A 23,543-nucleotide genomic window follows, 5' to 3' on the forward strand; every position below is an offset into this window, starting at 1 on the left:
GGATGCATGAGAGGTAAAAAAAATGCTTGCTGGCATGAATTATTGTTTGAGAAAAGTGGTACTCACATCTCTCGATTATGTATCTCCATAGATTTATCGCCTTCCGAAAGTCGTATAAGATCAGCACAGATGTCGCTGAAGACCTTGCATTTCTAGTCGAGACGCTTTACCTGTCCGTGGATGATGCAGTTTGGAAGCTACCAGAGGAAATCGTGTTGTGTGCAGTGCTTCTCAAGGCGTAAGTGTATATATCTGAACCGTTTTTTGGTGCTTCTTGGATGTTTTTGTACCCACTTTTAACAAATTTCTCTCAGGTTGGCCAGTAGTCGTTCATCACTAGCAAACGACCTTGCAGATTGCTGGAACTCTATTGGAAGCGTCTTGAATATGGATGACCTGAAAATCAAGGCACTTGCTGACTTGTTTGGGAAGACCGATGCAACCGGGGCAGTCACTTTGTGACACGAGGGTCTGATCTACTAGGCACATGAATATTGCGAAGCATCACCCTGTAAAAACAATTATGACCACCAAGATAACATTTTTGCATCCCCCTACACAACAAAATCCATTGATACAACTGTTGGGACCTGATGATTTGTTACCACTCAACCATCCCTGTTGTAAATCCTTTTGCAAAGCCTCGTGACGCTCCAGGTTGCTGCATCTTGTTTCAATTGCCTCTATAAATCTTGCACATAAGAACATTCGCAGATTCGTCATTATCAGACATCATAGAGGAAACAGACGGCAGCCAGTTCTGAGTTTAAATCACATTTACTGCCAGCAAGCCAGGGCATTCATCGATTCCGCAAGCTTTAGTCAAAGGAGTCGATCAGCAGAGACGCCGAGAGGCTGGATTGCTTTTATCCTTGACTTGGAGGAAGATCTCGAAACCATCTGTGGCAGTATCGAACCAGTCATTCAAGCTGAACGTTGCAATGTATCGAATCCTTTGTTTGATCAACCATTTTACACGACTCTAAACATCAAAGTGTAGGGATTATACCTCTCGCCACAGACATGGACGTTTGTAGTAGAGGCGCGAGACATGCCAGTTTTGTCGATATCCACTATGCTCGAAACCAAAAGGAGTTCACCTATGGAACAAAAATCAATTCCAGGGCTCAGGTAGAGAAGGATTTATGGCCCTGAGGAGCTGGAAAAGTGTTGCTGGACTAATTGTCTCGTTACGATACTGGACGGTTGTTACGTTAGACGTACATGATGAGAATTCATGTTTTGTGAGATATAACAGCTGGTACAATATTGACACTCGTCTTGCCACTGGTTGCCTGGTACAATGGCTGCCATCTATTTTGGATACTCGCTGCTCCAACAGAACATTGAATAGATTTAGTGTTGAATAGGCCAATATGTTAGCTCAAGATGGATCGAAGTACGTATGTAGCAAGATCGTTGGAGAGATTGCTTCTTCCCTCCCCCAGCTTACTAAATTGTACAAGTACCACAGATTTGTGGAGCTACTTATTATCTGGCTCAGTTATGGTTTGGTCATCTTTCTCATTGTCAAGTAAGGGTTTGAATTCAGAGTACAGAAATTGTGCAGCTGCTCACACAGCTGCATTACTATTTAGCACCTTTAATGTGTTGTATCGTGAAATCTTCCAAAAATACGGCAATGGAGAGGGTTAGTACTGGAAGGGTCGCTCAACATCCTTCCTATCTATTTGTGTTCATTGGCGTCTTGATACGTTGAAAGACCACGAGCAACTCTCAGTATGAACCAGAGCAAAGCTCCAGCCACGGTGATGACGAGAAAGCGCTAGAGGAGTAAAAGAGGAGGATTATGGTTTAATGGCCGTGCGGACCCTTTTCAAACAAATTCGGATTCTAATCTAGATGATGACGGAGAGGAAGATCATGATGATGTTCCTCAATGGGTTGAGAAAAATGCTGCTTGTGAGACGCTCAATGATGCTGAACTAAGTTCAAATTCTAAACCGCTTCTTGACGTGTTAAGCCTTTGGTGCAAGTTGTTTCCATTTGAGAAATGACGCACCGATGTTAATTAAGTTAGTCCTGGTCTTTTGTTGGCCAAGTCGATACAGCTGAAGTTTGCCCTGCGCGCCCGCCGAAGACGCCTCGAAAAGCAGTGGTGTATATCTCCCGTTCGTTTCTTGCCTTATGATTCGTTCCGCTTGTGTACAGGTGTAGTTAATATAAATAGCACCTTCCTGGACAATGACAACCATCGTTTAGGGTGATAATACTATGGCAGGTTGTTAAACTCGTTCAACAAGGCGTCTGGGGCTATACTTCACGTTCAACAAACAAATGATGGCGGCAGATAGACGAAATATGATGCAACGGCGGCACGGAATGAGTTTTAAACCCTGCGAACATAAAAGAAAAGCAATCTTTTTTAAAAAACCGGCAGAAAAGTCAAAAATGAGTCCGGGTTACGAACTCCCGCGGTTTCACTCTCGCCCTGTTTCTCACGCTTAACCAAGCATTTTACTGGGGTTGAGATCATACATACGTTGCTGAGTAGCTAAGCTAAGCAGGATCGACGTGCAAGCTGGGCGTTAGACTTGATTTTATGGTAACGCAGTCCACTTCACTCCGTTTTTTCCTAGTAATGTGGATCCAGCAGGAGGAGCCGATGAGAAAAGCTCTCTTAAATTCAAATTGCTCCCTTCCAGTAGTGACTGCCTTCGACTCTGTCACTCCAGTTCTGTCTCAATCCGATGCAAAGTAAGCTCTCACCTTTAAACAAAGCTTGGATTGTTGACCTCTGGCTTAATTAGTAGGCATATGGGTCTGGTTATACTTAGTATTGCTGCAGTGTTGGTATGTATGGTCTTACACGGTTTGTTGCATATTGGGTCTCGGATGCTCCTCGAATCCTCATCCGATCCATATTATATTGGTCTGTGTCATTTGGTGGTATGTTTGGCTGCGTGATTGTCAACTTTGATTGGCTCCCAACCAAAGTGACCACGACTTCATCACTACAGGTGTATTTGAAGTCCCATCAGACATCACTACAGCCACAATATCGATATTCGTCTAAACGCTGTCTGGTATAACGACCGCCTTCTATTTCTTGTCAAGTAATTTGTAGCTTAAGTTTGAGTTTCTAATTCGGCCTAACATTTGATTTGGGAGGATCTGAATGTTTAGATTTGATTTTCTCAACCATTCCGTGATATTCCCCGATGAATACACGTAGACAGCAAAGCTACGTCCTTATCTCTGGTCTTTGATCACACTTGAAGGCCTTCACACTATGGTGTTGGACCTGAAATCATATTGTTGTCCTAAGAGTGTTCAGAGTGGTTTCATGTTGGTGTCAGTGGACTCAAGGTACTGTTGGTTTTGCTGTTGCCTGAATGATTTGACAATAAACAATTTCCATGTTCATGATAGGAAACAATCTCACACGTTTCTGAGCACGAGAACAGTCTGCTTTTTGCGATATATCCTGCTTCCGTAGAAGTAGTGAAACTACATCCTGACACAAGCTCACAAATCGACTTGCGAGGTGTCAATCGTATGGTATCGATCGGTAGTTCTCGAATCGCCTTGTCAGCCAGAGGTGAAACTGGCGTTTGGTGTGTCAGAGTGCTCGATATTAATACTTTGGTTGGTCAGTTATGTTCTTCACTTTTGTCATTTCGTTTAGCATATTGCTGGAGTTTTCTTCTCTGGTTAGATCTTTCAACATACACTCTAAACAAATCCTGGAAACTCTTTGATATTGCTTGGTCGCACAGCTACTTTTATACAATGCAATCTGATGACTTGGACTGGCGAATCGAAGTAATCGCTTTGAAGGATCACGTAATGAACCGCCACACTTTGCTTCCACTCAACTATCGGGCACTAGCTCTACACATCTGCCATCATAAAGTCATTCTTATTGCACTGGCCAATCGTGTCATCAACCCATCCTTATTGCGAGACGATGCTACAATCCACCATGTATCTAGAATGGATGGACTCTTACTTTTTGCTCTCACTGGAGCTTTTCATTACACGCAACCATAATCTAGTGATTGTATCAATTGCAGATAATGGTCAAGGAACAACTATCTTCGAAACACGATTGTTGGCTGTCACTAAAGCTCTATCGCCATCGGAGTTGGTATCTTGGGAGTCTGACAATCAGAATCTCTTGTCTGTGTTTGCACTCACAAAGTCCAAAATCCCATTCATTAAGAAGAAGACTACTGATCTTTGATGCGATGTGGAAGGGTTTATATTGGATGTAGCTGATATTTTCATATCTCATAAAACAAGATATCGACCTTACGATAATGTGTACTTTCTGTTCCTGTCGAACAGTTACTACCTACTTGAACTTGCACCGTCTTCAGCCCTCTTCGTCACTTTGAACCATCGATGTTTCGACGGATTCCACACAGACTTCCAAGCCAACGAGCTCGCCGCCGTCTCCACCACCAGCCAACATCTTGCCAGCATCAGCTAAATCAAGCACGCAGCAAGCTGAAAACCATCCTCCATTGACATCAAACCCACCTGCATCGCCTGTAAAAGTTATCAAAGCTGTCAGCGATGTAGCATCCTTCCTCACAGCCTTCATTCAATATGTAGCTCAACTCTTTGTATTCTCTGGATGCCAGCTACTCTTTTGCTCCTCGAACTTGCCTAGCTTTGTACAAGATATTGACTCAACGCTCGAGCCCTCAATGCTAATCATAAACCTGCTAGATGAACAAGCCGTTTATGACGATCTTGTATTTGAGAATCTTTTCGGAAAGGAGGCGTCTGCTGAATCTGCCGGTATGGTTTTGAACGTGTCGTATTGTTTGCTAGTGCACCACTGAACAGTTTCTTTTGCACACCTAATTAAAGCTGTGGTCTTGTTGATGAATCCTGGGAGGAAAGCGTTCTCGTATCTGTACAGATATCTATCTGCAGTGTTTGTTTTATCGCAGCAGCTACTAGCGGATCGTGAGAGCTCGTGCTGGATTGCGTGTGCTGGTATTGACACATATCGCAAGAGATTTGATAAATAAACCAGAAGAATATGGCAATAGCCGCAAAGTAAGAAACGACCTGTATTGGAAGAGGCATGGGATTTGTTTCGCGGAGAGGTCAAGCAGATGGAGGAGAGGCAGCAGAGATATGAGATTATTGAGATTGTGTTGAGCAGGCAGAGTGTCAAGCTCGAGATGGATCGAGGTACGTAGTTAGCAAGATCGTTGGAGGGATAGCTTGTCCCTCCCCAAGCTTACTAAATTGTACAACTACCACAGATTCGTGGATCTATTTATTATCTGGCCGGGTTTGGTTTGGTCATCCTTTTCCATAGTCAAGTGAGAGTTTTAATTCAGAATTCAGAAATTGTGCAACTGCTGACACCCACTGCATTATTATTGTTTAGCACCTTTAACGTGTCGTATCGTGAAATCTGCCAAACATACTGCAATGGAGAGGGTTAGTGTGGCTTAAAACTCCAGCGACGATGATGACGTTGAAGGCGCTAAGAAAAGGGACAGCCGTATGCTCTAATGGCCGTGCCAACCCATTTCAGACATACTCGGATTCTAATTTAGATGTTAAAGAGGAGGACGATCATGACGATGTTCCTCAATTGGTTGCGAACAATGTTAATAGTCGAATGTTGAACCAAAGTCAAATCCTAAACCGCTTGTTGACGTGTAAGCCCTTGGTAGTCTTTTGTTGGCCAATTCGATATAGCTGAAGTTGTCCTGCTCGCTGAAGAGGCCTCGAAAAGCTGAGGTGGAGACCTCTCGCTCGTTTCTTGCGATATGATTCGATGCGTTCGTGTTCAAACAAGTAGAATTAATATGAATAGCATCTTCCTGGACAATTAAACCCATCGTTTAGGGTGATAATACTATGGCAGGTTGCAAACTCGTTCAAAAAGGCGTTTGGAGCAATTAGGTCACGTTCAAACCCCAAATGATGGCGGGAGATAGACGGCATATGATGCGGCACGGATTGAGTTTAATCCCTGCGAAGATAAAACAAATTCCCATATTTGAAAGTATTTCTGATGACAGGTACTGGATTCGCGTCGTATTCCGTGGTTGAAATATAAACTGTTATTTGAAGGGGAGACACACCCACACAAATAGATATTGAGCTACAAATCAATTATGCCGATATGATTACGTCATGTTGGTTGCGACTGTTGCAAGTATTCCGGATACCGCACCACCAACGGCTGCAGTTAGGGCAGTTGCGGCCGTTCCAAGACCAACAGCTCCTATAGATTGGGCAATAGCTACTAGGGAGCCGGCAGGAACGGCACCTATGTTCTCAAAATATAAATAGGCTTGAATACAACCACCACCACATAACAGACTTACCTCCATAAGTAGCCATTGCAGCTGAAGCAAGTGTATTAGCAGCCACTCCCCCTGGACCAAACCCCATGAATGCAACACCCCCTACCACAACAGTCGGTGTTACCACTGCACCCACAACGACAGCTACAGGTATCGCTGCATACATGGCCCATGTCTTTATAGAGGACCGTGGTTGTTGTTGCCTCGCCATATCAGTTGCACTAAAGAAAAGCACGTGAAACACCTGTAGGAAACACAAGACACCATAGTATCATACCTGTTTACCCAGTTTTCCAACACAAAGAGTTCGCCATCGGCAGCATAAATTCGTTCCCTTGTTTTCTCTGGTAGATCCAACGTCTGTTGACAATCTTCTAGAATTGTTTTGCGACGGACTGCTTCAGCGTCAACATCATCATTCTCATGCTGTACCACTAGAACGATTCCCTCTCCATCCATAAAGGTGTCCAAATCGACTTCTGCAATGATACCAACGGTTGCTTCGTGTGGAGGACACTGTAGTTTGTTTGGACGGAAGTGGATGACACGGCCTTTGCGGTCGCCAATGCCTATATATATTCCATGATGAAAGTAGGGTTTGAATTGGGAGGTCTGTGCCAGGATATGGTCTCCTGGTTTCAAAACCCCCTTCCAGGTGGTCAAGTCAATGAGGCGTCATGCGATAAGTCTTATCATGGAGTCGTTTAGCATCTTCAAGTACTTTTGTTTGGGTATCCATGATGTTCGGCTAACTGCGATTCCGGATAGAGATTAATTTCGGCCAAGTTGTGATGTCGGTTAACCAAGCAACTTTCAAAAAGGGTGTCACTCCAATAAAAGCCCGATTCTCCCACTTCGGGAGTTGAGGAAACACTTTTGCACTTTTAACAACACACTACACAACAACTCACATTGCACCTCCTCTGTCCTTGGTTTATGGTCGTTTTTTCGCCAGGAGTCTTTGGAATTTTTCAAAAGAAAGTCTGTTGTTTGAATCCCTCGGCTATAACAGCATTTCAGATGCCAATTTAAAGTGAAAGTACGTGTTGACATGCCTTGAAATATATATTTTGTTTCATTTTGTTAGATTAAGTCAACTGTATCACGTCGAAATTGTGTATTTGACACATCGCGCACTTTTGCACCCTCCAACCTTCGAAACTATGGGACCTCCCACGTTTCCGATAATAACCCAGCCTTGGTTAAACCATCCAATCTTCGCAATTTGGAACGTAAAGCTCAACAGGACTTAAAAATTGTTTCTGGCAGCTTGCCGTTTATTTACCGTGCAGATAGTGTAGTATAGGACGATGCACAATCTGCCTGGAGCAGTCACGTTGTGAGACGAGAGTTTGATCTACTAGACACATGCATATATTTAAACAAAAGCAGCATTGTAACCACAATTATACCAGCAACACAACAACATGCAATCAATACAACATATTAGGCCCCGACGACGTAGCACCACTCCACAACTCCTGCAAATCCTTCGCAAAGTCCCGTGGCGCACCCGGCTGCTGCATATTAACCAACACTTTAAGAGTAAGCGCTTCTGACAGCGATACGAGCGACAGCGAGCCGTCTGGATTGGGTGGAGCAACAGATGTTGATGATGCCGACCACCGCGATGCTGCACCTGATGTGCGGGTAGAGGATGCTGTGGGCGGGACGGTTGGGACGAGTCGTACTATGTCTTGTTCTGTGGAAAAAAAGGGGATACAACAAATGAGAAAAAAGTTGCTTGATATGAAGACAAACGGCGCTACTTTTTCTTCACACCAACACTCACCATCAACAGACTCATCAAGCATTATCTTCTTCACATCCAGCGAATACAGAAACGTATACTTTTTCTCGATGTCGTGCTCCTTGCCACGTCTAAGTGGATTAACACTGCATACTATGAGAGCATCGGAGAGGAGGAACAATCTTAGGTTCTTGGGTGCGCGTTTGGCTGTTGTATCCAGTGCGTCGTACGTGGATACAAATCGATGTATTGTTGAGTCAGAGGCTTGTGACTAGGGGTGAATGGAAATTGAGAATAGGAGCTGGATTGCTTAGTTTACGTCAACTTACAGGCAAGTTATCAACTTGCTTGGCCATAGTCGCCATAGCTAAAGCAGCTGCTTCGTCCTTTTGTACTTTGTTTAGTACTGCTCCAAGTTCGTACAGGTAGTCTTCGGTAGCAGGTATACTATAAGAATAGTGACGTTTAGTTCAACATTTCAGATCTCGTGCTTTTGATTTGAAAGATGGCGCACCAACGATATGAGGGATGATGAGGATCACATTTACCAACCAAACCTAAAAGTTTGAATTTTTGGTTTCAAATATCAATACGATCGAGGTTGCAAAAAAAACAACCGACATATTGTCTGGTGGATACGAGAAATGTTCTTTCCATGTCCTCCAAAGCGCTACCACTTACGTTCAAATATCAACCACATGGATGGAATACGCCGAATAGGCAGCACAATAAAATGCAAGAAATCTTGCCGTTGCCATATCTTTTGGTTTTCATACGCAGCCAAGAACTCTCTAAACAGCTCTCCTCGAGCACCACCTCGCACCCTCAGTTCATCGAACAGATTCCTAATCATAGCAAAGCTCTTGGCGTATAGTGGATACAGGGCTGACATTTCAGGAGTCTAAGAAAGCAAAAAAAATGCTCCAATGAGTCAAAATACCCAGTTTTTTCACTCCAACACAAGTCATGCACACATACATATTGCAGAAACACGTTCGCAACAGAGACTGGATCTTCAGGATGCGTTTCTCGTGCAGCATCCAGTTTCTCACAGATTTCAGTAGTTAGTTGTAAGAGATCTGGCACATTACGAAAGTATCGATCCAGTTCTTCTCGACTCAGGATTTCATTTTGAGTGCCTGCGACTGCTATCATTGTTCCAACGATTCGCTAGTAGAGGTTCGGATCAAGAAAAAAGTCAAAAGACACAAAAATAAAAAACGAGCATAACAAAAACGACGATTGAAGAAACCCGCAACGTACATCATTAAGCACTTTAAGCCCATCCCGATAATTCTTCTCCGTCTCAATCAGCTCATTAACAATCATAACAGCCTTCTCCTGCTCCTTTTGCTGCTCCTGTCGACTCTGCAATATGACACGGTCGACAGCTTCATCGTCACTGATTATAAGGCCATGAGGTTGCGGAATGGATCCAGATGCAGTCACAGGGAATGTCCGTGGCGGGATGTGCGCTTGTGGGAAGGGATGGTTTGCGAGACTAGCGGATAATTGCCGTTTAGGGACCATAGCGGATGCAGTTCTCATTGGTGGATTGATCATTCTGCGGAGTTCGGCTTCCTGTTCTTCGCGATTGCCTTGGTTGCGGTGGGCCATGTTTTGCGTCATACCTTCGAGGAGGTTGAGGTAGTTCTGGTTCGGAGGTGTGAGTTGGTGAGGAAGGACAAAAAACAATGCAATAAATCTGCATAATGGAAATCGTAATGGTTCCATACCATATCGTTCAGATTCCCTCCCCCATTTCCCTTCTGAGCCTCCATAGCAGCCCGCCACTGCTCATACGTCCTTGCCACATCAGGAATAATGACATCCGTCAGTGTAGGCACCGCTTCCCGACGAGCCGACTGCACTCGAGTAGGCACAGTCGTCGTATTCGAAAACGCATTCACATCAAAGTCCTGTACAGTACCCATTTCCACGGCCGACTGCACGATTTGAGCCAGAGTTGGTCTATGCGATGATACCTTGATTGGTATTGGGTTTATCGGTATTTGAGCATCTAGCCGTTTGAGACATGACCGTTTAAAGCAGCCCTGCATTTGCATTCTGAGATGGAGGCCTATAGCGAGTTCTTCGTCGAATACTTCGGATATTTCTACCTCGTCGCCAATCGTTAATGGTACTTCTAGATCGTTGCCTGGTGGTGGGTTGTAGCTCCGTATGGCAACATAACGGCCAGCTTTGAATTCGTTGCTCTGGGGAGTTGAAGTTGAAGCGTTACCGTTACTGGCACCGGTGGGAGTAGTAGGACTATTACTGCTACTACCGCTGCGACTATTAGTATAATTAACAGAAGCAGGTCGGCTATAACTATTGCTACTATAACTATTACTACTAGGCTGTATTATTGGGGCAGTTGGTGCTATGGGTGACTGATTCGTAAACGATGAGATGGTTGAGGTTGGCAATGACCTAGTGGGAGATTCGAATATAGGGAATTTGGCAGGGAGCGGTCTCTCTGGTATATAGACAAGACAAGACACGGGAAACAGCCCTTCAGCACCAGTTACTTGATTTGTTCCCCAGACCATGTTCCCGCCCATTGATATTGATATAGTTACTTTATCAGCTACCTTGAGGTTTACTTCATCGTCGCTGGTTTTGGAAAAGGCGGTTTTCACAGTGTAGGTCTTTTCCGTGTCTAGGTTTTCTTCAGTAACTGCTTGCCACTTTTCTTGAGAGGGGTTAGCAGCACCGCCCATGGAAGCAGATGTTCGTGGCGGTATGACGGAGGAAGCAGCAGCACCGGTAGTACTGTTGGTAGTAGTCCTCGTGAGGCTACTACGTGAGCTTGTGGTGGTACCACTGCCTGCCAGGGATACTGTGCGGTCGATGCTAGGAGATACGGTGGAAGAAGGCTGAGTTGTATATTTGGTTATAGGTCGTCGTCCAGCCGCGATATCATAGTTTGGCGAATGTTGATTCTGATTTGTGGTGGTTCGTGGTGGGCGATCGTCATAGTCCTCTGCGACAGCAGCATTGTAGGGCTCGTTGGCTGCGATATATGGACTGGCAGCAAAGTTATCGTCCTGACATGTAAGTGGTGGTGTTTGTATATTAGATTGTGCAAAGTGGGCCAACGAATTGAAATGAAATGGAAGCTGGATACTTACCTGACGGAGCGAGGCCATTCCAGTAGGATGAGATGCGTGTAATCTCTCTCGGTGCTACTCCTTGTTCGTGCCTAGTGAATTTACTTCTGGGGCTGAATCGATTTCAACACTGTATTACCAACATCAAGACCGAGGATAACAATGAGAAGCAGACTGGCCGGCAAAAACGTACTGACTCTAAAACAGGTGCTATCATCGGTTTTATTTCTACTTAATCTCTCCCTGTTGCTGATCACTACAATTCCATCTAGTTTGCTCTTCGAACCGAAGTGCTCACTCTCTTTAAATGTCTCCTACGAACTGTAAAAGGTACCATTTTTATATTCATCACATCATATACATCACTTATACCCATCCTCAACATAGTCATGGAACCAGACGACAGAGCGTTTGCATCGGACTGGATTCGTCAAGATTTCAAACGACACATCAACGAATCAGATGAGGTACAATTTTACATGGTATTTCACCTTGCATAGTTACTCATACCTTACATTGCATTGCATTGCCAGATGAAGATACGCATGCTCTTGTCTCAGGGACGTGCTGAATTACGAAAGCTGGAAACAAACCTCATGTTGACAAACAAACTGCATCCATAACCCATCACTCGTTGTCGTGAATGGCCCGAATACTGCGGATACGACATTTTTGTCGTCATCGTCGTAGCTGGACCACCTAGCAAGAAGTTGCAAATGGGTCCCACCCTCAAACTGCAAATACTGGCCAGCACTGATCAATTAGATGATAGAGATATAATTTGTAAATATATTGTAGCAAGCATCTGGTCTTCATTCATCATTAAACTAACTCATCACTCCTACTCGCCGACGTTGCAAATTCGTTTTGGCGTGCTTGCCCAAAGCATTATACAGCCAGCAACAGATGGATCGAGAGGATAGTTGGAACCCTGATATGAAAATCTGGGTATCTAGAAATTGTCGTGCACAGCCCCTTATGCGAATCGTCGTGAAAATTTGAAATCGCTAGTCGGAGAGTTTTTTCTGCTGGGTCCTGCACACAAGATTTATTGGGTATTTGTCACATCGTGGCGATCCAACACAAATCAATCTAGCAACCTAATTCACTCCTCTAGCTTAGCCTCTTCACCGTCTCATCATGAGGCAATTCACGGCAATTGTAACGACATCACTGCTGGTCTTTGCCTCACTCACACAAGCTGTTTGTAAGACTCTTTTTGCGTTTATCGTTGAATTATCGAATTGAAATCATTGTTTCTCCATCTTTAGATGATGGATCTTGGATGGGTAGGAACAGGCTTGCTCGTTTTTCAACAACAACTGCCGCAAACAGTTTCATGCAGCTCCAGGTGCTTGCACCAGCTCTTATATTACTCATAATCTCACACTATGAAACCAATTCATAGGCGCAGGATCTCTTCTTTACGCAGGACCCACGCTAGCACAACCAACCACAATCACCAGCTCAAGTGGCTCCTTGTCATTTACTCTAACAGTGGACTCGTATGCCTTTAATGGGTATATTAGCTTCAACACTCGAGCTTATTACTATAATGGTGTTGGGTCTGTGCCTGGACCGACATGGCATGTAAAGCCTGGAGACACAGTAACGGGTGAGCCGTAGTTTCGTTATTGAAGTATTTATCAATTCACAATTCAATAGTAATCTTTTTTTTAAACAGTTACGTTGGTGAACAATCTCGGCAGCAATACTGATGCTGGCATTATGAACACGCTCCGGTCTCCTAATACCACGAACTTGCATACACATGGAATGCAAATCGACCCAAGTGTTGACAATGTTTTCATCACTGTCGCTCCCGGTGGAACCCACACCTACACTTATGTCATTCCGTCCGATCATCCAACGGGCTGCTTCTGGTGAGCCATCTTTTTATAACAGTTGCTTACTATTCGCCACGAATGAACAAATGCCTGACTATTGTTTTTCAGGTATCATTCACACTACCACGGCAGCAGCGCCCTACAAGTCATGGGCGGCCTCATTGGCGCAATCTATGTCGACGCAGCCGATACCTCCTCAGCTGCATTAAACACTCTTGCAACATACAGACGGATTCTCATGGTACTTCAGCACCTGTCCATGAGTTCCATAAACCCTTCCACAGACCCATTCAAAGTCAAGACGTACGTCGATCTCACCACATCAGCTGGGTCGACATTGCCAGTCGGCGCAACCTATGTGAATTCTTCTGTTCAAGACATTTATATGGTTAACGGTCAGTTCCAGCCTACGTTCTCGGCTACCACTGGAGAACAATTTATTGTGGATCTTGTTAATGCTGTTGGTGATCATTACATTGAGTTTGACATTCGAGAGTCGATTGGCGCTAGTAGTGTTACGACGCATTGTGATATGTCGCAGATTGCCATTGATTCGATTTATTTGTCAAGTATGAGGAGCGTCAGTTACGTTGTGTTACCACCTGCTGGACGGACGTCGGTTATCATTACATGCCGAGTAGGAGGTAAAGGAAAAAAAAACCCAAATTTCTGTAGATAATATGAACACCATCTCACACACCCCATCACACGAACAGGCACATACTACCTCCAATCATACCCCGACCTAGTCCTCCGCCCAGACGTTACCGCAAACGAAACCCGCTTCTACCAAAACCTCGCCACTCTAACAGTCACAGGAACAACCACAACCAGCACCCTCACCACAATCTCATTCTCTACAATCCCAAGACCAAGCCACATGTCTGACCTCCAAAGCACGACCGCCGCAAGTAAATGGACGTTGGGTATTGATCAGACGGGAGCTGGGAACTATGCGTGGTTGGGAATTGGATCTAATTGCACGCTTGGATCGTTTGGGAGAGCGACTGAGGAGACGACTATCGACCAAACGTATTGCCAGTATGTGGCGTTTCCGGGCGAGCAGGGAACGTCGGGACAGTATCGGCATACCTCAAAGCTGGGGACTGTTGAAGGTATGATATTGAGGCGAAATGTTTGGGTAGATTTGCATCTCATTCACCATCATCACAAATAGAACTTGACATCTGGGGTCGTGGTGGTAGTGCTCATCCCATCCGTAAGTTGTAACCCGTCCCTTAACCACCTTTTAGACTACTCTAACGCCATCTCTCTAGACATGCACGTCACTCATCTCCAGATTGTATCCTTTTACGACGCTTCAACGCAATCCTACAATGCCGCAAACAATCCATACGTCAAATACTATGGCCAGCTCGGTGACTGGAGGGATACAGTGCCTGCACTTCCTGGAAAGACAACGGTTCGGTACACGATGACTCGATATACTGGTGAAATCGTTGTGCATTGCGTATGTAGTTTTCGAGCATTACAGATCAAATCCTTCCACTTTCTAATGCACTCTCGTTTCTTCAATAGCATTTCTTAGCTCATGAAGGTACTTTATTCGTCAAACACGTTGCCTGGCAACTTGAACTCACAATCTCGTCTCGTCCACAGACACCGGCATGATGAGCACAATCTACGTCTCTCCAAACACTCAAGCATGCACATATCCTTCTACATGCTCTTCAAGTGGTGCATACAGTAGAATGAAAGCCTCCACGGTGCTGTTTGGCACATTCATTTTGACTTTGCTAGTGTTTTGATTTTCGTTGATTGGCAAGAGCTATGGCTGAAAGCTTTTGAATACTTTATATGTTGCCATTATGGAAGTTCATTGATGTAGCAGAAACCCATGTACACAAATCATATCATCACTTGCTTAGATGCAATTCCGTGACAAACACGTCGACAATCATGTAGTTCTTCAACACTTTTAGAAAATACAAATAGAGGTTCCATTCCTCACGTTCTAGCTCTCGCGTAATTTACATTGTTTCGGCAGCCTCCAGTCTTCACCACTTCAACACCAAAAATCACTCCTCAAGCAATTCACCACATACCATCATACCGATCGCCCCACACAACCAGCACCATCCTCCACCGTCCCATTCTCCAAATGTCCTCACAACCCGTCTTGCATCTGTATCGTGAGATTCGCAGGCTGCATAGAACACTTCCTCCAGGAATGCGGTTTCTCGGAAACAGCTATGTAAGTTTTCCCCATAAAAAAGGATAGATCTCTTTGGCTTTTACGTAAATTGTTGAATTGTTCCCTCGCTTTTGTAGTATTCTCAGTCGCAATCACTCGAAAACTGCCAACATTAACATATTTTGACAAACTTTTAGGTTCGTGATGAATTCAGGCGGCATCGCGACGCCGCACCTGAATACGTAGACAAATTCATACTCGAGGTAACAGCTCCTCCCTTCCTTCACGTCTTCACGTCTTCATTACTCAATGATCAACCACCCCATCACACAGTGGAAACAGTATCGCGACAACCTCGCTCGAGATCTCCCATCCATACACGCCGGCATAGCAGCCACAAACGCGCAACCCGTCAAAAATCTAGATAAAGGATTGCTAGATAACATGAGGTGTGTTTATTCGTCCATGTCTTTTTCGTCAAAAAACCACACGTTATTGAATTTTTTTACGGGACTAGTGATCAGCAGATTGGACAGCTGTATACACTACGAGAGACTGTGTCTGGACGCACGGTTATAGACGATGCGCTTATAGGAGCTGCTGATTCGAAAAAAGCGTGAAGGGCAAACAGCAATGACACGAAAGTGTACGTCCGGTGAAGTATCCTCATAGATTTGGAATAATTAGATAATGAAATATGAAATACATATTTTGCATTTTGACACGTCCCTTCGCACTTTTGACACGAAACAACCAAACTCAGCTAAGTACTACTTTTGTAATCACACCCAACTGATACATACAGCAACAAAATGGACACCCCCGAAAAGCCCTGCCGAGTCTGCACGACTACCACAACAAGTCTGCACGACTTCCAGACCCTCAAAAGCTCTGGCTTCGGTACATTATCATCCTCTCCCAAACCAGCATCAAAAACATCAAACAAACTCCCATGTCCACCAGACGGTCCCGCTCTCGGACGCGCGACATGGACCTTCCTGCACACGATGGCAGCCTACTATCCCGACTCGCCGTCCCAGGAACACCGTGGCAGAACAATATCATTCCTAAACTCGTTTTCGCATCTGTATCCGTGCGATCATTGTGCACAGCATTTGAGAAAGGAGATGGAGGTGCGGCCGCCTGATGTTAGTGGAAGGGTGGGACTGAGTAATTGGTTGTGTGTGGTGCATAATAAGGTTAATGAAGTGTTGGGGAAGGAGCAGTTTGATTGTAGGCGTGTGTTGGAGAGGTGGAGTGAAGGGCCGGCTGATGGATCTTGTGATTAATGAGTATAATAATGGAAGATTCGGGATAGATAGGAAATAGTATGCTGCCAGCTGGATAGAATCGCATAGTCAATCAGGGAATTAGGGAAAGATGACTACCATATATTTTATTTGCTTGCGCCGTATCAGAAGTGTTGTAATTATTGCATCGTGCTGTTTACATATCTATAGAATAACTGTATCCTTTAAATAAGACACCGTCTTCTCCTCTACTCTATTGCCTTTGGTCTATTTTTTGAATGAGCGCCTGGATCTTTGGGGAGACCGCATGCTGTGGGCCTTGTTGTGTGGGAGATTTGACATCTTTGACTCGACCTTGTTGTTCCTTTGCTCGTACAGTCTTGCTGACCTCTTCCTCTATAATGTGTTGGAAGATATGGTCACGTTGAATGACTAAAATCAGCAAAGCAACTTACCAAACAGAATCCTTGCACTTCGAGGCCTCTCTTCTCCACGTTTATGTTCTTCTCGACGTTCACGTCTACCTCGTTCTTCACGGCTCGGTTCTCGTTTCAGTTCATCCTCTTGTTTACCCTCACGGCTTCTTTGACTCGACTTGGCTCTTCGATCTCGACTCTTTTCTGAATGGTGGTGGTGATGATGAGATCGATGACCTCGAACATCTTCACGGGTCGTATCTGCGTTGTCCTGTTCATTTTCTCGAGTCTTTTCACGATCTTCTCTACCTTCTTTATCACGGCGCTCACGGCGTTCTCTATGCCTGCGTTCCCTGTCGGCGTCACTCTCCTGTCTATCTTCACGTCTATGACCAGATTCCTTGGGAGGTTTTGACTCATTGGAGACACCCTCAGCTGCCCGAGCGACTACTTTCGGTTCACGTCGATCCATGTCAGGCTTTCTAGCTTGTGGTGGTTGAGTATTTGTAGGCAGACGAGTGATGGGTTGAGCACTGACTGGCTTCGGTTGAGTATTATTTGGTAGACGAGTTATAGGTTGAGTATTATTGGCAGCTGGCATAGGTTGTGGTAATGGACGTGCGGGACGTATAGGACTCGAGGGTGGTCGATCAGCAGATTGTTGCGTAGAGCTACTAGCTTCATTGGCATTGGTGACCTTCGGTTGTTCAATATATGCACCTTCAGTTGTATATGTGCCTAGCATAACCGATTCCCGTGCAGGACTGAAGGCTCTTGATGTTCTATATCGCTGCTGTGGCGGAATTCCAGTCAAATAACGAGATCTCTCTGTAGCGGGCACATATGCAACAGGGGCTGCTGGACCTAAGCAAAATCGACATGTAATCGTTAGCTCGTCCCACTGAAGCACTATATGTTCCTGGTCCAAAGAAACGCTTTACAAACAAAAGAAAGCCATTTGGCTTAGAAACTCACCAAGTGTAGGAGCTTTTGGAATACGGGCAGAAGGACCAGCAGGACGTGGGAATCTATCTGGTGACAATTGGCGTGTTGGTGAAGCTGAGTGAGAGCCAGATTGCACAGGTGATTGATAACCATCATCGTCTCCTTCATCGTCACTCCAAGGAAGCACACGTCCACCAGGTGGAGGTGATTCTGGTCTCTTTGCACGAGTAGGCGATACTTGATTTCGGCGACTTCCTTCACCAGTAGTTCGATCAGGACTAACATCTTGGTCATCAATCATATTATATTGGAAAGGATGAAGGTTGGATGCAAGGTCAACGATTGGTGGTGGATTTACGGAAGCACCATGACAGACATCAATGGGTAATTCAATCATAATGTCCTTGCTATGAAATACAGTCTTGCGTCAGTGCACGCGCAATCGATAGAAGCTGTCGTGTACTTTCTCCATCTCAAAAAGAAGACGGATCGTGTCTAACGATGTACGCTCACCTGAGCATTCCCATGCTAATGATGACTTGAAGAGACACAGCAACTTCAGCCAAAGCTGTATTCGATACTGTTCTGACATATGGCTAGGTGTTTTGAGCGTATTAGACAACGAACCAATATGACAAAAGAATACACCTCCATGCATCTATCTTCAACAGCACTTACTGGAATGTGCACATGCAAGACGTTTGAGCGATCTTCACCAGGATCATATATATTGTCACGTTCACGGAAGATTGCTTCAGACACTGGCTCTGCAATAACCTTGGTATCGAGAGGTCCTCGTTTGTTGCTTTGACGAAGCATGACTAGCTTTCGAACGAGCTGGACCTTCAAACCTTGTACCTAATAGCAGCTGTGTTTGTGAGATGTCTCGAGTGAAATAAATCAATAGCAGCTGTGTTTGTGAGACGTCTGGCGTGCATATAAACTTCGTAATATCACAAACCACTCACTCTTCGACGAGTATCATTCTTGACACGAGTTTCAACATATACATCACTGCCAGACTGAAAGAAGCATTTACGAATAGCTCCTTGGAGAGTGACTTGACCGATTCCACCCATGAATAGTTGCCCAACAGTTTCGTCCGTGACTTCGATATCGACAATATTTGGATGAGTAGTCTTCCAGTTCTCAACTACAAAGGCGTCTTTTGACTTGAACATGGTCTCAATCTGGGAGTTTTCTTCGTATTGCACTACCCTGTTATATTTGAAGGAATGACGATACTTGTCCGATTCTCAAAATGGGAATAGAAAAACATACCCTGTAATGACGTATTTCAATGCTGCCATTGTTTGAAAGGTGAATGAGCTCGGCGAGTCTTCTGGTAGTCTGAAGGAGAAGGGGAATGTTGTTTTGCCCTTGTTGGCTTGCCAGAATCCATCTTCATTTGGACCTCGCACGGCGTTGGAAGGCGGTGTCCTAGGACCTTGGAATACGATATTCGAAGAGAGGAATGATTGACTAGAGGCCAGTTCCTTGTCATTTATTTCTAGTATAGGAGAGAAGATTGGTAAGTGCCACGTATCATGACCAGAATCACTTGATTCAGATAGATCCCCGTCTTGAATACATTAGCGACACTTCCAAAGTAGATTTGCAACAGGTTTTGATATTGATCTGTCTAGTTCTCGCCCACGATCATTCGGAGCTTTGACATACGACTTGCCTTCATATGCTTGTAGCTGGACCTCGATGAGCCCCATTCTGATTGATCTCGAAGTAGAGCAGGTCAATTCCAGTCTTCCATGTAGAGTTCCACCTGCGACAAATATTGTAGCATCCAACAAGACATTGATTTTCAATCTTCTTGATTTGCCCGGGTTTGTCGAGACGGGTTGGAAGTTGATGTTGGAAGTTGGCTTTAGCGGAACCGCCGCTATCTTTGGAATGCCAGATTTAGGTTGAGCCATCCTATTCACTTCTTCGTCGTTGGTTGATGATGCTGTTGTGGTTGTGTTGGTAATGGAAGGTGCAGGCTGCTGAGGACCAGCTGAGGTTTCCTTGGCTGCTGCCAGCATTTTGAGTACTATAATCTACGATCTAAAATATACAGGATGGTTAATCTTGTCGGGATCAAGCGTTGTAATAAGTTTCAACGACGAAACGCGACGAGTGACGAACCTCGATTTTACGAATTAGAGCGTGAGACCTTCAAAGAGAACGCGTCTTGATACTTCCTCCATTAGTAAAGCATTCAAACATCGCTATTCGCAGTTCAAAACGTGTCTTTTCCGTTCCGTCTTGGTAAAGTGTCTCGTCTAAACGTGAAAACGTGACCACTGAATGTAACGAGATTGGTCTATAGAGAATTTCGACGGGAACCACGGTGCCAGCGGCCATTTTCAGGTATCCAGTGGAATGTTTTTCATCTGGTATTGTTCGCCCAGTAATTTACAGCATCGTTTGATCGTAGAAATGGGCCACTCGCAAACCCGGCAAGTCGGTGAGAATGAAGAACAAGAGGTGCGACCTAATCAAATTGTTTTGATTTCAATCCACAAATGCGTATATCCAGTCCGGTTATTAACATGCGTCAATAATATTAGATCCATGAACACGTCGCAGCGCCCAAGAAGCCGACCAAAACTGCTGCTCAACAGTCTAAACCTCCCACAAAGTCTAAAAGTAATGCTAGTAGTAGCAGTAGCAGCAAGAACCTTATCAGTGGTGGTATCAAGAAACCCAAAACGCCGGAACACGTTGCTCCAAATTCTGGTGATGGTCTAATCGGTGATGAGACTGGCCAACGAAAGAGTAGCAGAAATCGGTTAGAGCCCTTAGAGTGGTGGAGAAACGAACATGTATTCTACGGCACTGTAGAATCTTGTAAGTGACGTGTCGTGGTTTTCCCTTGCGTTTATTGGAACTCTTCTGTAGATAGTCGCTGACTGGAAGTAAAGACGTCATTAGAGTACCCAAGATTGAACGACCTGAAATCCAACAGTCACGCAAAAAAAAGCTAAAGGTTGCTAAATCGTCTGCACCTAAAGACGATGTGGAACAAGGTGGTGGATCTTCGTCACGACCAGCTAAACGGCCGAAAACAACACACCTCCCGAACACTAAACCTATTGTTGTCCGTGCTTATGATTGTGTAAATGAGGCTGAAAAGCCGATCGGTAGGTGTCGCTTGTGTTTGCAAGTGTTGAGAGGGTGAACCCACCTCAAAAGAAAGCATTCACCCGCTCTTTCAGATTTTTGTTTGACCATCTGATCTGACTTTCAATTTTATGACACAGTGGTTGGAGTGAATCCTGGTTCTGTTGAAATGAGACCGGTACAGAACGCCAAGTTTCTGTTCAAGAAACTTTTCGAGGAGGGGCAATTCCAGGCAGCTGGTTTACTCGTCTTGCCACCAAACACCAGCAAGCCTTCCAAGAACTCTGAGAGTTCTACTATGTTGTTTACCGTCACGGATGGTGAAGTCGATGTGACTTTAAATGAGACACGATTCAAGGTTGTTGCTGGTGGTGTTTTTCATGTGCCCAGACGTGAGTTATGCAGCCCCTGATCAGCTTTTTTTGTTTCTCGCGCTCTAATTTCTCCTGCCCTTGAAAATCTAGAAAACCAGTTTTCAATCTTCAACCCACAAAATGATGAAGACGCACGAATGACATTTGTCATTTGTACAGAAGTCGTTGTTCCCATTCCTGTGGAGCCGACAGACAAGCGCAGCGATGAAGTTAAGGGTTCTGGCAAGGATGTTGATAAGGATACGGATGCTAGTGGTGCTGGTGCCAGTGGGTCAAGTAGCAAAACTAATAGCAACAAGTCTCAGAAGAGGAAGAAGACCAAGGGAGTTTGAGCAGGCACAACAATGGAATTAGTATGGCCATTTGTGTAGTTATACGTTACAGAAGTCTTTTCAGTAGTTGGTGCCTTTGTAAGGCAAATTTAATGTATATTCGTTAGTTCTCTGTATGTCTGAACAGTGTGTGGCCGTCGTGTGTTCATGTCGAAGTCTTATATTTACTGGTGCATAGTAGTCACAACCGTCAAGAAATATGAAAGCACACATTTACTGAAATTTTCGGCCACGAGAGAGGAAAGGGAGAATCAGACTCAGCAGTTCGGCGCAATGGTCAATGGTCTCGGCAAAGATGATGCTGTTCTCAAGTCGGGATTCCTTCTCCACCACAAGCAGAATGACCACAGACAACCATCTCTTTTGAAGAATCGATGGATTCATGTCTCAATTCTTGCAAATGGGTTTCTACAGCTTCGTGCATTCAATATTTTCAAGGTATGTCTGGGCTTTTTTCGTTGTCCTTCATACCAAGTACGCAATGCATCAGGAACATTAACTGACCAAACATCCCCTTTATTTAAAATAGCAAAGCGATGTCTTTTCTTACATTATTACTCGAGCTGAACTCACTGTTCAGAAGCTTACAATTGTCGCCTATCCTATTGGCTCATCTGGGCTTATTGAACTCCACCTCTCCCATACAAACACTACAAAATTGATCGAATGGGAAGCTGTCTTGAAAGCCGCTTTGGCAATTCAACAGCTCAAACGAATTTCAACTACCGAAGAGTCTGTGATTGTCCTCAGCAGAGAATTGGAGAAATGTGAAAAGGCTCGATCACAGTCAACTCTCGCTCAAGATGAGACTGATAAGCTCAACAAGGACCAAGTCTACTCTGCCGAAGAGGTTCATGTCATGTTTCAAGTAGTTGACCTCATGACTCCTATTTAAATGTCTCGTACTGTGTTTACAATGCTGAAAACTCTGTAGGATTCGACCAAGAAACTCATCAGTGAATCTGAGAAGGCCAAGGCACTTGAATATCGATTGAGCCAGCAAGTTAGCATGAATGAGGTCGGTATAAGCTTTGCCTGCTGATCATGCGTTCGCATGCTTGTTGATGGGACGAACCTGATTTGTATTTTTAGCAACTACAACGACAACTCAAGACAAAGATTGAACCTGCACTGGGTGAATACACTTCTCTCAAGTTGCAACACGAAGATTTATGGAAAAAGTATCTGTCGTCTGAGAGGAATGCCGCCTTGTTGAAGATCAAATATGGTGAGTAGTTTGAACTTTTCCAAGTTATGAGTTTACACACTCCGTCGCCCACTAAATATTATCAACTTTTGTTCGTAGAGAAAGAGGCCCAAGCTCACAAGGCATGTTTGGACTTTCCGAGAAATGCCGTTTACAAATTCGTCTCACCTCTGCAGTTTGCAAAACAGAGGCTTTCTCAACTCGTGCGTCGTCATACCCTGTCTACTCGCTTGTCTGATGAATCAGTAGCGTCGTTCCTCGACTCTGAAAAGGTTGAGACCGCCTTGGCTGAAACCAGGCAAATCACAACGCCAGAATCAGACATGAAGGCCTTTTATGGTAGCTCACCATCATCATCAGATGTGAAGTCTGCGAAGTCTGCAATCCCTTCACCTGAGAGTGAGCTGGGGCTTATGAGTCTCAGACTTGGCTGTATGTTTCACACTTGACTGTTTTAGGGTTTGTCACTGAACCACCCAATTCGCCAAGTTCGCTAGTGGAACCAGAAGAGCGTATTGCTATTCATAATCAAAATGCTAAAAAGCGTTTGGGTCGTGTTGTAAATTAGAATGCTAGGAAGTTGAAGCGTGTATTTGCGTAGTTTTCTTTGATTTGTGGCTAGATGTAAAGATGTCAGTTTTTATGGTTTGATCTCAAGGACTATAACAATTGAATAAAATTATCATTCTTCATCGTCATCCTGGTCGTCATCTTTGTGATCTGGATTGT

The 23,543-nt window shown here is 44.5% G+C and overlaps 5 protein-coding genes across 5 annotated transcripts; 3 read left to right on the forward strand and 2 right to left on the reverse strand.

Moving 5' to 3' along the window:
• Positions 1 to 7,738: 7,738 nt before the first annotated feature.
• Positions 7,739 to 11,207, reverse strand: SmJEL517_g05183 (uncharacterized protein; the record flags this gene model as incomplete). Its single annotated transcript, XM_031171110.1, has 9 exons — positions 7,739 to 8,007; positions 8,098 to 8,326; positions 8,385 to 8,502; positions 8,570 to 8,612; positions 8,737 to 8,956; positions 9,034 to 9,225; positions 9,319 to 9,708; positions 9,792 to 11,105; positions 11,190 to 11,207. The coding sequence occupies 9 exons, from the start codon at positions 11,205 to 11,207 to the stop codon at positions 7,739 to 7,741; spliced, it is 2,793 nt and encodes a 930-aa protein (XP_031022898.1).
• A 123-nt stretch (positions 11,208 to 11,330) lies between these two features.
• On the forward strand, positions 11,331 to 11,791 carry SmJEL517_g05184 (uncharacterized protein; the record flags this gene model as incomplete). The annotated part of the gene is made up of 3 exons (XM_031171111.1): positions 11,331 to 11,375; positions 11,441 to 11,635; positions 11,702 to 11,791. The coding sequence occupies 3 exons, from the start codon at positions 11,331 to 11,333 to the stop codon at positions 11,789 to 11,791; spliced, it is 330 nt and encodes a 109-aa protein (XP_031022901.1).
• Positions 11,792 to 12,308: 517 nt separating this feature from the next.
• On the forward strand, positions 12,309 to 15,790 carry SmJEL517_g05185 (uncharacterized protein; the record flags this gene model as incomplete). Its single annotated transcript, XM_031171112.1, has 13 exons — positions 12,309 to 12,375; positions 12,440 to 12,457; positions 12,577 to 12,783; positions 12,853 to 13,051; positions 13,124 to 13,659; positions 13,732 to 14,130; positions 14,193 to 14,234; positions 14,293 to 14,486; positions 14,555 to 14,573; positions 14,636 to 14,742; positions 15,368 to 15,433; positions 15,504 to 15,619; positions 15,688 to 15,790. The coding sequence occupies 13 exons, from the start codon at positions 12,309 to 12,311 to the stop codon at positions 15,788 to 15,790; spliced, it is 2,073 nt and encodes a 690-aa protein (XP_031022900.1).
• Positions 15,791 to 15,982: 192 nt separating this feature from the next.
• On the forward strand, positions 15,983 to 16,459 carry SmJEL517_g05186 (uncharacterized protein; the record flags this gene model as incomplete). The annotated part of the gene is made up of 1 exon (XM_031171113.1): positions 15,983 to 16,459. One exon carries the CDS (start codon positions 15,983 to 15,985, stop codon positions 16,457 to 16,459), a length of 477 nt encoding a protein of 158 aa, XP_031022903.1.
• A 214-nt stretch (positions 16,460 to 16,673) lies between these two features.
• On the reverse strand, positions 16,674 to 19,820 carry SmJEL517_g05187 (uncharacterized protein; the record flags this gene model as incomplete). The annotated part of the gene is made up of 8 exons (XM_031171114.1): positions 16,674 to 16,816; positions 16,876 to 17,700; positions 17,812 to 18,188; positions 18,295 to 18,377; positions 18,460 to 18,639; positions 18,750 to 18,999; positions 19,063 to 19,291; positions 19,439 to 19,820. The coding sequence occupies 8 exons, from the start codon at positions 19,818 to 19,820 to the stop codon at positions 16,674 to 16,676; spliced, it is 2,469 nt and encodes an 822-aa protein (XP_031022902.1).
• Between the last annotated feature and the right edge of the window lie 3,723 nt (positions 19,821 to 23,543).

This window comes from Synchytrium microbalum (genome assembly GCF_006535985.1).
Source record: "Synchytrium microbalum strain JEL517 chromosome Unknown SmJEL517_scf0044, whole genome shotgun sequence".
In the NCBI taxonomy this organism is placed as follows: Eukaryota; Fungi; Chytridiomycota; class Chytridiomycetes; order Synchytriales; family Synchytriaceae; genus Synchytrium; species Synchytrium microbalum.